This window comes from Xiphophorus maculatus, chromosome 24, assembly GCF_002775205.1.
Source record: "Xiphophorus maculatus strain JP 163 A chromosome 24, X_maculatus-5.0-male, whole genome shotgun sequence".
Lineage (NCBI taxonomy): Eukaryota > Metazoa > Chordata > Actinopteri > Cyprinodontiformes > Poeciliidae > Xiphophorus > Xiphophorus maculatus.
In genome coordinates this window covers 7,806,619-7,819,462 of record NC_036466.1, presented here as the reverse complement: position 1 = coordinate 7,819,462, position 12,844 = coordinate 7,806,619, and the positions used below count along the sequence as shown (strand labels likewise).

The 12,844-nt window shown below is 37.9% G+C and overlaps 1 protein-coding gene across 2 annotated transcripts in view; it reads right to left on the bottom strand.

The window, feature by feature from the left end:
* Window positions 1–9,697: 9,697 nt before the first annotated feature.
* Window positions 9,698–12,844, bottom strand: part of arhgap6 (Rho GTPase activating protein 6) — a 60,061-nt gene continuing 56,914 nt past the window's right edge. For both annotated transcript variants that reach the window (XM_023329624.1, XM_023329625.1), the window contains exon 14: window positions 9,698–12,412. In XM_023329624.1, coding sequence (XP_023185392.1) covers window positions 11,916–12,412 — 497 coding nt within the window. In that variant the 3' untranslated portion in view covers window positions 9,698–11,915. The remainder of the gene's footprint in view (window positions 12,413–12,844) is intronic.

Here is a 12,844-nt window from a genome sequence, read left to right as displayed (position 1 = left end):
TTAAAACAAAAAAAGTAAAGAAAAATGCAAGACATTTTCCATCATAATGTTTGGACAGCCATTCTGTTCAGAAAAGATAACAAGCAGACATATTTGATCAGAAAAGATATGAAAAGTATTAGGAGTCATCATAAAACACCAGAAAGAATCAGAAATGTAGGAAACATCTGAAAATATAATTGCAAGGTTAGAGAAGAAGCAGGTTAGTCAACATGTCAGATGATTTTAAGGTATTCGATAGACTTTATTGAAATATGTAGATAATGTCCGACTGTGTTTCCACAAACACTGATGTGGTAGGTAATAAACATGCTGTAGCATGCATAGTTTTTTTGTTTATTTTTTTACTGCCAAGTAAATAGTCTCTACTGAAAACTCACTGCTAATTCAGTTGCCAAACGCTGAATGTTAAATATCTTGAAGCAGTTAGTATTTTTAACATGACGAGCCAAAAGACGGCATGTTTAAAGTCTCAAATGACAATGAATCTAAGTCGTGTGGTTAGGGGGATGAAAAAGCTCAGCAATATGGTGCTACACTAAATTTAGGACCAGTGATGCATCCAACCAGGATAATGAAATGTTTCTTCTTTTTTTTTAAAAAAAAAAAAAAAGAAGTGTAGCAAGGAAGTGCAATGGAAAATAAGCCCAACACTAAAAGTGGAGTGGAAGTGACAGCCAGGTTCCTTATATCCCATAATTAGAGCTCCACCACCTCATCTCCTCTCCTAACCTCCTGTCCTGTCATTTCTCCTTTTAACACCCGGCTTCACACTTCTGCTCAATCACAACACGCATTCTCCTTCCTCCAGCCCTGTCAACTGTCATTTAATAACACTCTTTCTTGTGACTTTCTCAGCTCCTCCTGGAGTCACCCAGGCCACTTGACATTTTTGCTCACCCTTGGGAATGCTTCTTCTGTTTGTTTGGCATCCAGTCTGTAAGAAGACCTCTGTTTTGTCAGTCACAAGTAACCTGGCAAGAGCCAAATTACATACAAGCTAAGTAGTGCAGCTAGCTGTTTAAAAATGCTAACATCTTAAAATAATAAATATAAATTGATTTCAAAAGATTTTCATTCTAATATTTATTATTCCTGCAAACATTAGTCTTTAATATTTTATGGCAATACATACCAAAGATCATATTTGAGCATGCCGTATTTAAACACTAAAGCAATACTATATGGACTCCTACCTTTCTTTTTAATTTTTGCTCATTAAACGTTGACAACCAGATCTAAATTCACCAGACTCCAGCACAGTATGGTAAAGTTTGAGTTTCAATGACCAAAGCAGATTTCCTGGCTGCATACTGCAGGACACAAGGTACAGTAGGCCACCGGTATTCAGAGATTAGAGACCACAGCGTGTCTAAAATATCTAAAACGCTTTTAGCAGCCTATTGTAGTAGTTAAAGTAATATAATACATTATAGTTGCTGTATATTTGGTGCAAATACACACCAAAATGCATTAATACGCACAGTAATATCAGATTAATATCATTGAGTATGTATTATAATGTATTAATTTGTTAAAACTATACTAAATGCAACACTCCAGTTTGAAATTAACATATTTTTGGTCTTTTGGAATTGCATGGTATTGATGTTAATCTGTCATTCCAATTTCTCAAGGACAAAATTGCTTTTTATCATATTTCATATAATCGTTGGCTTAAACACTTACGTCAAACATGCTTATCTAGTCTGAAAAGCATTATATCTTGTAGGGACTTTCCACAAGAGAATTCAGTAAAAAAAAGCCTAACCCTTCCTAAAAGTCAGACAACATCCAAACAACAACTTGTAAGTGGTGAATCAATATTTCAGTCTTCTGTGCTGCATTGTGAGCAGACGGCCTTCACCAAACAATAGGATCCTGACCTGCATTATTCATCTCTCACTCTTTCAGTCCTCTTTGACTCAGATGCACAGGGGAATCAACTTTCCCAAACCACACTTCAGATAAGAAAACCTTTCAGAACACTTGCCTTTTCATCCTTGATTTTTTTTTGTGGTACTCCAAGTTACTTTGTGCTGTCCCTCATACATTAATGCTAACCAAGTTGAATAATGCATTACTGCATTATCGTTCCTAAAATCATTGTGCCTTAAGCCATTGGGCCTGACAGAATACCAATGACTCCAGCAAACAAACCCACTGCTATTGTGATCATTTTCATTTTAGCTGGAAAATTTCTAGTTCACATATAAGCCCACCAAAATTTATTTGGTATCTGTGTTTATAAGTATGAGAATTGCATTAAACCACAGGACAGAACATTTCTCTGGAGCATCGGTCTCTATCTCCAAAGTCTGGCTTGTTGGACTGAATTTCTCTGTCCTCTTCAATCTTAAGCCTGGCGAATGGAACAACGAGAAAATTCTGTGCCTCTGAACAAAGACGGTACGCAGCAGTATATTTTGTAAGAAGATTAGATGAGTAATCTGGGGCCTGGTTGTTTAGGGCTCCATATGTTAGTGTGAGAATTTTAAAAACCAATCCTAAAATCCATTGTAAAGAATATAAAATGGAGACAATGTGAGCTTGCTTGCTGGAACACCGGCATCAAATAAATAAGTTATGTTCTTTGCATAAGTGACAGCAGTCATTTACTGAGCCATCCATTAAATTTGGGTTAAGAGTACGGATCTAAAAGTTGCAGGTCAGGACAGGTGCATAAATAATAATGTTCAGACATCACTAGCATATAATAAGTCAAAGTAAATTATTCTGAAATTTTAAGTATTTATGCAAAAAAGCCAAGCCATAAAATAGTTCAGTCGCTACTGTGACTGTAATGTTAAGTATCCAATTAGCATAGTCAGGCTTCAACAGAATGGCTCAAAATCACGCAGCAGATTTTTAATGAACTTGACATTTAATGCTTCATGGCTTTTAGTAGGTTTTTCCCTAATGTCTTTTCACAGCGTGCAATTAGGCATGGACCTTAAACAATGTGTGCGTGCTAAGGTTTCTAACAGGATGAGATGAGGATCGCTCTGCTTCAATCAGTGTATCATCTGGGTCTGGACTATTACAGAGTCTGGCTACTTAATAGCCTTTGAATTAGATGTGGGGTTGATTGCTCATTGATTAGATGGGAATGAGGGCAGTGGATGTCAATCGCTTTACCCAAAGTGACTTTAAAGATCTCGTAGAGTGGACCCTGGAGGAGAATTTTACTAATGGAGATGTAAATCAGGACACATATGACACCTATAAGTCTGCCATTAGAATTACCATAACAAGACTCAGAATTCTCTAAAAAAAAAAAACTTTGTTTCAATCACCTCACAAATACAGATTTTTGGTGAGGTTCTGCTCTGTGCTAAAATATGATAGCAGTCTGGCAAGTGTCAAGCAATTGTTGGTTTGCAAATTGTTTTCTGGGACTGATGCCTCCAGAAAGGTATCACAGCCAAACAAAAAGCCTGATCAAGTGTAGTTACTACAGAGAGACAAAGAACTGAGAGCAAACATAAAAGTTAACAGTCAAAATGACAAATATTGCAAATCTGAGAGTAGTTGTAGAAGAAAATAGTGGGGAAAAGTGTGTCCTTCTGCAGGCAAGGCATAACTTTCTTATTTTTTTTCTTTATTTAACCAGGTAAACCATTGAGTTCCAGGTCTCTTTTTCAAGGGGGACTACAGACACAACTCAGGAAAGCAAAACCCGTTAGAATGAGGCATGAAAGCATCAAAACCAGGGAGAACCATCTTTCCAGAATGCATTCACCCCCACTGGAAAGTCCATCGGAGACATGTAGGACTGTAGGCCTCAGGTTTGAAATTAGACACCGCTGCCCAAGGCACTTATGGTCTCCCGTCTGTTAAAGTGAAAAACAAAACATCTGTTAAAGACTGAAATAACTTTGAAAGATCACATTTCCTGAACTACAAAAGCAAGGAATAATGTGAACTGGAATAAAATAGTTCTAAGATCTGTAAAAAAAAAAAAAAGATCTGATCACCTCAGGTTCTACTGAGTGTTTTAGTACCTTCTGTAATTTGTTTGGCATTGCTAAAGAGGCATACCTTAGCCAATATACTTTATCTGTCCTACATAGACTCTTTGTTCTTTCCTTTCTGCAGTGATGTCTTCCTTTTTCACTTCTCATGGAGCTCCTCCATTGGAGAACTAACATTCAGCTTCATAAATGTCCTAATAAAAAGTGTTGAAAACAATTAGACAAAAAAATTCTAAGTTAGTGCCACATCCTTTAAGTGTTCAGAATTTAACTATTTTTCACATCCTAAAACAGGACTTTCAAGTCGTTTCTTGGTCATCTCTGACTTAATGATGTAATGTCAGCCGCATTCCACTCGGAAAGCGGCGACAGAGTTGAAGACATGAATTGAAACCAAATGGTCACCAGAAACCTGGCTATAAACAGGATATTCTCAATATCACGTCTCGGCATGCTGCACAGCTCTATCCACAGAGGACTCAACAAAAACCAGCTGGCCGTCTCTCTAAGAGGCTCATCTGTTAAACGTGAGGTTGGGTGATGAAAATCTGTCTCTTTAGAAGATTGCTCAAAGGTCAGCGTGAGGAATGTGTTTTTGTAGATGTTAAAGGGAAGTTAAGAAGTAAAGTCCACATGCTGAAGCCAGGCATCACAAAATTCAGTAGGTTGATGGATGGAATTACACATTTGTAGGTGTCCGACGTGGCCTAATATAAGAATTGTTAATGTGAATTCTTCACTTTCAATTTCAGCTCAAATGTTTAAATCAGCAACCATATATTATTTAAAAAAAACTGTCAATGAGCAATAAACATCAGTTATACTGTCTCTCCTGGTTACTTGCCTACTGTATGAGGACCAATCAAAGCAGAGTTACAGTGTCCTTCATCTTTTACTCCTTTTCTGCTTCAGGGTCATCCTTTGTCATCCTTTACTCCTGTACAACTTCAGCTGTGCCCACTGAGAGAATACTTAAATATGCTGATAGATACAAAACCATAGCCATGTTTCAAAATGTATATGTCTTGCAAATGTAGAAATTACTTGTTATATTTTGATATTATTTGCTAATGGTTTCATTTAACAAAACTAAACTAATTAAGTAACTGAACTTGATCCTGCTTTACTATCTGCTCCTTGTCCTGGTAATAGTATGACATGTAGAATCACTTACAGAGAATGTTTGACAACATAAAGTTGGCTAAAAAATATCAAAGACAAACGATCTAAGAAAATTAAGAAGAGAGAAGAAACAAATTATTACAAAGCCATTTGTCGGGATTTAAGACAGAAGTGAGAACAGTTATTCAAAAACAGAGAAAATATTAAATTTGAAAATGGTTGAAATTTTATAGGCTCTTTAGAGTTTGCTTTTTAGTCCAGCTTCTCTTGTCTTGACATACCTGTTTGGTCACTGCTGCAGTGCTCCTTCATTAAACCTAATTGCACTGGTTGCTCATTGATTGCAGCCAGATTTGCTCTACTATTGATTTTGGTTTAACCTTTGAACCTTGCTTCATGACTTTGTTTGCAGCCATTCAGACGAACCTCAACAAGAAAAACTAGGTTGTTGGCACAGAACAGAAGGTTATATATGCAAAACGCCCAATCTGAATTAAACACAATAAAAAAAATAACTGATTAAAGCACTTTATATGAATGTTTTTTTTAATTGTTTTTCTAGAATATTTGTGTGCCGTCTAGCTAGAAAGAACTGCTGTAGATTTAAAAATCATACGGGTGGGATGAAAGTAAGGTCTCTCATTTGGTCTTCAAATGGAAATGTGCGTTTTGAATTTTGCCAAATTGTGTAGGAACATGTGTGCATCATGACCTCCTGGGGCAGATCAGAGTTCTGGTTGGCTGGTTACTGCTGCCTATGTCACATGACTGCAGTTGTCACATTCATGAGTGCACGGTGCAAATAATGCTGCTTCTTCACCGCCTTGTGGGCCCTGTAGCCACAAGGGGTTTTGGAATATATTCTCTTTTTAATGTTGCATTCAATTTTCACTCACTATATGACAGTTTTGATTCTTAGATATTTTTTGGGCTGTTTTATTGAACAAATTGTTGCAATTGGAAGTATGACAATTTTTGTGGGGAGAGCTGGTTGTCTCCTTTGACCTCCCCTTGCAATTTAGAGCACTTGTCATTTTTACACGTCTTAGCTAAAATGTCCAGATACTTTAAAGAAAAAGAGCTTTGGGTTTAAATTGAAAACACTGCAGTGGAGGCTTGTCATCACCTCAGTCTATGCGTGTCAAACAGCCATGCAAGGCAAAGCCCAGCCATGAAGGATGGCAGGTTACCTTTAACACTTTCTCTCTTTGGGGAAAAAGGTCATGAGTGATGCTGTTGGTGTTTTGACAGAATGTCTCATTTATAGGATTCTTAAAATTTTATATGTTTATAGAACTGATGATCTGTCCGAGAAGGTGATCCTGTGGGCTTTTTGTTTGGTTTTGTCTGAGTTCATACTAGTTTTGTTTTTTCTTGAGTTTTTGACATTTGGCTTTCTTTTCTTAGAGTTGCTTGTGAATAGTAGTTCTGCTACTAATTTTTATCATATGTGGTGTTAGCTCACTTTTGGAAGCTATAACAGTTTCAACTTCACAAGGAAAACTTTAAAGAAGGCCTAGGAGTGTGTTTATGGGATATTTTGATTGTTCTTGAATAAGCACATTTGTGAGGTCAGACATGAATCTCAGATGAGAAGGCCTGGCCTGTGCTGTTTATGCTCGAAAGACTTGACTGGTTTGCTGGGTGCATGCCACACAGCAAACCAGTATGCACACAACCTTTCTACATTGAACTCGCTCATTTGTTTTTAGGAACCTTCCTTTGTACACTGGTGCACCGCCATGTTGGAACAGGACGGGAGCATCCCCACCTGTTGCCATAAGGTTGGGAAAATGGCATTATCCAAACTGACTATGTAGCAATAACTTAGAAAAGGCAGAGCCCAACTCCTAACTCTACACCAAACTTTACACAATTCAGTAAGTTGAGCGCCACTGCTCAGTCAACTATCAGTGACACATAAGTAATTGAAAGAACTGAATTCCATCAATGGATGAATGCATACTGTTGTCAAATATTGCACCTGAGTTTTTTACCATCTTTACACATTTGTGCCATTAACAGGTATTCTGAACTCCTTGGATTTGCTTCCCTCACATCTGCTATTCATCCTGTCTATTTGACTAACTCGATTTATTTGATCCTGGTCTCACTAAGCAGGATCAAACCTTCCCTTTGGGCCCTCAACAGATTTTCCTGTTTACCAGTCTTCCTCTTGTTTTGTCTGGTGTCACCCTGTTGTCCCAGGGATTTTGCCCCTCTCCTCCCTATCCTATTTGCCTGTAGGATTTTTCCTTTTTCCAATAAAGCACCTGGAACATGATCAGATGTCCCACTGTCTGCATTTGGGCCCATTGCAACAAACCCATGACATCTGCTATTTAAAGAAGTATCCATTTTCTAAGTGGAATAATTTAGCACTACATATGTTAGGTGCATTGGGTTAAGCAAATGCTGTGAAATTTGATTCAGTCTTTCTCTGCGTTAGCCAGAGCGGTGAATTTTGGTGCAAACTATAAGACTAAGCGGTCTGAAAGAAAATCTTGTAGATACATGAGTCATGCAACGTCTAAGCAGGTCATGAACTGCAGCTCTTTCAACTTGTCTTCCCTCCAGTCTTGAAAAGAAAATATGAGGTACTCAAACATTTTATTTTAGCTTACTTTCAAATAAACATTTTATTTTCACTCACTGATTTCCAAACGGGCCTAAAAAGGAAGGAAACTTTTTCTGTCTTTTGGTCTGCATGAAGCAAACGCATGACTAGAATAAACCAACTGTGGCCACTAATGAGGACCTTGTGGGTACACATTCCTTTCAGGATGTGTCTGCGTGGAAATGTTTCTGCAAGTATGGGCAAGAAGAAAAAATGTTTTGCACACTGTCCAGATTGTTGCACTCACAAAACATTACCTCAAACGACCCTCCTAAAATATGATCAAAGAAAATGAAATCCGCATTTTATTTAGTGGCGTGCATGAATTCTCCTCTCCCTTTGGGGCTGAGCTTTTGAACTGGCAATTTCAACTCTCTCCGTGTGGGCGTGTTCATGCGTAGCTATACGATTTTCTGCCTAATATTTTTTTAATTTTGTTTTTAGCTTGGCCAACTGCATAGCTTTACTCCAGGCCAAGTCATTAGCCGCTACAATAAAGCAGCTTTGTTTTGTTGTCATGGTCCGCAAAATTCTATTTAAAATCCGGCTCCTTTCCAATGAGCCGACAAAGAAAAACAGAAGAAGCGCACTTGCAGTACGGAGTGTGGAACAAACTGCTTCTGTGTCTACGCTGATCCCAATTAGTCAGAATGTCCTGAAGCAGACATGCTCATTTCAAACATGAGCTGCATGAGAGAAGTTTGATTGTCTTCTAAAGTAGAGTTAGTGTTCGAAAGAGTCAGTGGATAACCTGAATAACCTTAACATAAATTGATTTCTAAAGATATTTATCTAATCGGAAGCTATTATTATTCCTAAGGCCCACGTTGAGAGTATAGTCAAAGTAAATGTTAATTGAACCTTGTCACTATCGCAGTTATCAGATTCTGCCCTTTCAGCCATTGACTTGCACAGCAAGTAAACACTCAAATCTCGATACTATATCTTGCCAGTATGCGTAAGGCTGTGCTAACTGGTACAAGACCTCTGATGGAGTCTGTAAAAAGCTAACAGCCAAAAACCATAAAATCTTACTCCTCTTTTTTTATTCTCTTTGCTCAAACATGTTTCTATTCATTAAACTGAGGAAGACATCTTTAGTTTAGACTTTGTCATTTCTGTGCCGTTTGTGTAACTTTATTAATCAGCTGTTATTTTGATGTCAAATAAAAAGGTTTTGAAGCTCTTGACTGACCTCTAGTGGCAGTCTTGGTCAAAGACAACAGATGGAATAGCAGCAGATGGAATCGAAGTATGACTGATATCTCAATGTTACCTTGAAAACGAGTTTATTGGTTGGTAATGAGATATATTTTAGGAATTTTTACAAAAAACAGGGATATTTGTTCACATTCAAACTACAAAATTCTATATTTTTAGATATAGATATAGAGTTGAATCCCTAAGCAAGTAGCCTACTTTCTCCATTTGCTGATCACCAAACTTTTTTTTTTCCCTTTTTGTTCTTTACAGTTTGACCACAGACATGTTCTCTCAGGTGTCATGCTAGGTGAAAGCTCTGTATCTCTAAACCACTGGAAGCAGATGCAAAAACCCCCGACTCAGGCCTCGACGCCTGACATTTAGCCGTGAAGAGACTTAGTCGCTTTTCTTCTTCTCTACATTTTCAAACGAGCTGTCACAGATGAGGCGCACAAGGACGTCATCACTCTCCCTGACTTCCTGGCTGATGCTACTTTTGTTGCTTCTCTGCTGGCTTGCTTGAAAAAGCTTTCACAGCCTCTTTGTATCCCGAAGCACCTAACAAAGCACAGCCTAGAGGTCGCTTTGATCTCCCGCAGCAAAAGCTGCCGAAATAATGCAACAAGGCACACAGACAGAGGCAGTAAACTCTGCAGAGAGTGCATCTTGGACTTTAATCTACAGGTTGTCTATTGGGATTTGCTGCTATATATATAGAGAGAGACTGGATAGAAATGAATGTTCATGAAATGTAGTATGAAAATATTAAAGGACATCCAGGTGTAACCTTTATCATATTTAATTCAATGGTAGCATATGCTGATGAGGACACGCAGTACAAAAGCAGTAACCAAACACAACCTTTGACCCCGTAAAAGCCACCAAAACAAACAGGCTCTGGTGGTTTAATAGTTAAGTCAACAAGACATGACATTAAATGAAGACCATTGCTTTCTTTTTTTTCTTTCTTTTTTCAGTTCAGATTGATACATTTTATTTCATATTATAACAACAAAAAAACCCACAGAAGTATAAAATAAAATGAGCTATACATGGAGATACCAAACCTATGGCACACTCAATTCCTAGCATTTATTCCAAAAGGTGCTTTAAGTCACATGCTTTGAATCTCCGTACTGATAGGCGGGTGGGTTTCCATGGAAATTTTGCAACGTGGGAGGCAGGAACAAGCTGGAGTGCGTTTTTCCAACACTAGATGGCACCACCTGCATTATGAAAACCATTTCTTCTGTTATGGCGCTATATTTTGCTGACTAATAGAAATCAAAAAGGGCTTTATATGAGCAAATATGATTTGTGTAGAGAATAAAAAAGTGAAATATTTGCCTGCAAATATTTTACTTCAGAGTCAAATCTGAGAAGAGTAGGCCAGACTGGATCAATGTCGTTAATCAGTTGGGTCTGTTTGGCATTATTCAGTTAAATGTGTGCTATGCAAAAGAACCAATTAATAGCTCTGAAAAAAACATTTGAAAGAATATTTCCAGCACCCTACATGACTATCAACACTCCTGGTAAAGATCTGTAAAAGTTCTCAGAAATAAATTTTTTTTTTTATTGTAGTGCATTGCCTTTAGTTGTTAAAGTTTGCCCATATCTACAGTCAAAGGGATAACTGAAAACATTTTACAAGTGCTATGACAAAGGCACACATTTATCTCAATACAGTCCATAAATCTCCAAAACTAGTTTTAAAGAAAACTGCATCAAAATGTGCCAGTTTGAATTCTCCTTCTCTCCATAGCATTAGATCCTATCAACATGTTGCTGTTTGGTAGGTATTATAGGGGAAAAAAACCTGTTTGACAATTGCAAATGTAAATGATTGGGAGTTACACTGCAGAATCAATACAGAGACAAACTTAAAAAAAGAATATCTTCCCGTCACAATCCTAGTCCTCACTTAAATTCTTTGGAGAACACAACTTTACCAGGGGTGCCAATAATTATAGAAGAGGCTGTACATTTTTTTATTCAATATTTTACATTAAGTATATATATGTTTTTTCTTCTTTTACAAAAATCAATAATACCATGAAAAAATATCATCTTTTTTTTTCCAAATTTGTCATATTTTGAAATACTTGTAAATATCAATATCTATGCATGGTGTCTAAGGCTAAACTTTGTGTTTTTGCATCAGAATTTGATGAATTTTCTTTTAATGACCTGACACTTTGCTTCTAAAATCAGATGTTTTTTTATGCTTGTGAAATAAAGGAAATATTTACAAAACCTGTCCAAATACCCATCTTGAACATTCGACAAAGCTCCCCTAGTGGAGCTTTGTCACATTGTGTCCGCAGTCCAGCAGGCAGCAAGAGCGCACAACTTACAGCATTTAAGCCAAAAGAGAAACTTTCTACATTCAAAAGGAAATATGGTAACAAAAGAGAGACAAAAAGCATCTAGACAAACCAGCAAAGCAGGTGTCTTAATTTTACGGAGATACTCTGAGGAAAACATACATATGTTACATTATCTTACATATTGTACAGTCCAATAACATTTAACATTAAAGCATAATTAAAAGTTTGATCTTTGCAGAAACGTGGCTGAGTTACATCAACAGAATTCTTATTCACAAAACAAGTTAGCAGCAAATAATGATGTGTACATCTTAGAGTGTGTGTACAAAATAAAAGCAATAAAATGTGTTTACAAAATGGAAAATAGTTTTCCATCATGGAGGATAAGCTGACTCATAGTGGAATACTTGGGTATTTTCTCTACAGGGGTATATATACTTTGAGGTATTTTTGGTGGACTCCTATCTCACAAAAAAAAGAGGTCACAAAATCCATACAAAGAAGAAATACTTGTGGCTCGTAGATTAAAAAAAGTCTGTATAAGGCAGGAGCTGCGCATGTAAACATCTTCAAGGCGGTGAGATGCAAGAGCTCAAAGAGGGTTTCTTAAGAGAAGGAAAAGATGGAAGGGGGGGTCAATGAAAGGTTTTGGAGACTACAGTCTTAAGATCACACCAGCGTCTCCGGCAGTGTGTCGGCGTTGTCTGACGAGAGCAGCTGCCAGATCTGCCACCGTTCCCGCTGCCATTCCTGCCACTCGGAACTCTGCGGAACCATCTGGCCCAAGTTGGTCTGCGGCGTTGTCGGTCTGCCGGGCTGCGGCGGGGGCCGAGGGGCTGCAGCAAGCTGCGGCAAGCTCTGAGAGCCTGCCACACGGTGATGGGCGTTGTATGGGGGAGGGGAGCGTCCGTCGCTTGGTGACTGAAGGGGGCCCGGCATGCTGTTCAGGTGGGCTGTCACGGGGGGTTTAATGTTCAGGTGGAGGCGCGGCCGCCCCGCCTCCGAGTGGGGGGCCGTGCACAGTCGGGTTACAGGGGGGTGGGATCTGCACTCTGGTGTCGTGTGAGTCCGTTTTGCATCGTTGTGCAGTTTGACGTCACCATGGAGTCCGTCAAGACCTTCCTGAGAGCTGCGGGAGCTTTCCTCTGACATGTTGCCATGGGAACCTAGAAACAGCATCACATCATGAGAAAAAGTCATTATTTTTAATGAATAAGAACACAGAAATACCTGAACACTTAAAATTAGTAATAGAAAAAATCATTTTTATTAATATATACAGTATATAGAAATAATGGTTGTGATTAATTTTCATAACGAACTTCCACAATCATGACACTAACATTCTACAGTTGCGTATTTAAAAATATGTGCAACTGTAGCATTTTGTAGAATTATTTTCATTTCAATAATTCAATTAAAAATGTAAACTAACACACAGATTTAAGTGTTTATCTCAGATATTAGCTTAGAGAAAACTATAGAACTTCTCTATTTTGCTGTTATATCAGTAGGTTGATGACCTCAGGAGAATCCATTGAATATATTTTATTTTGTGGTATTAGTTTGAAGTTATAATCCTCATGGTGCTCAAGGCG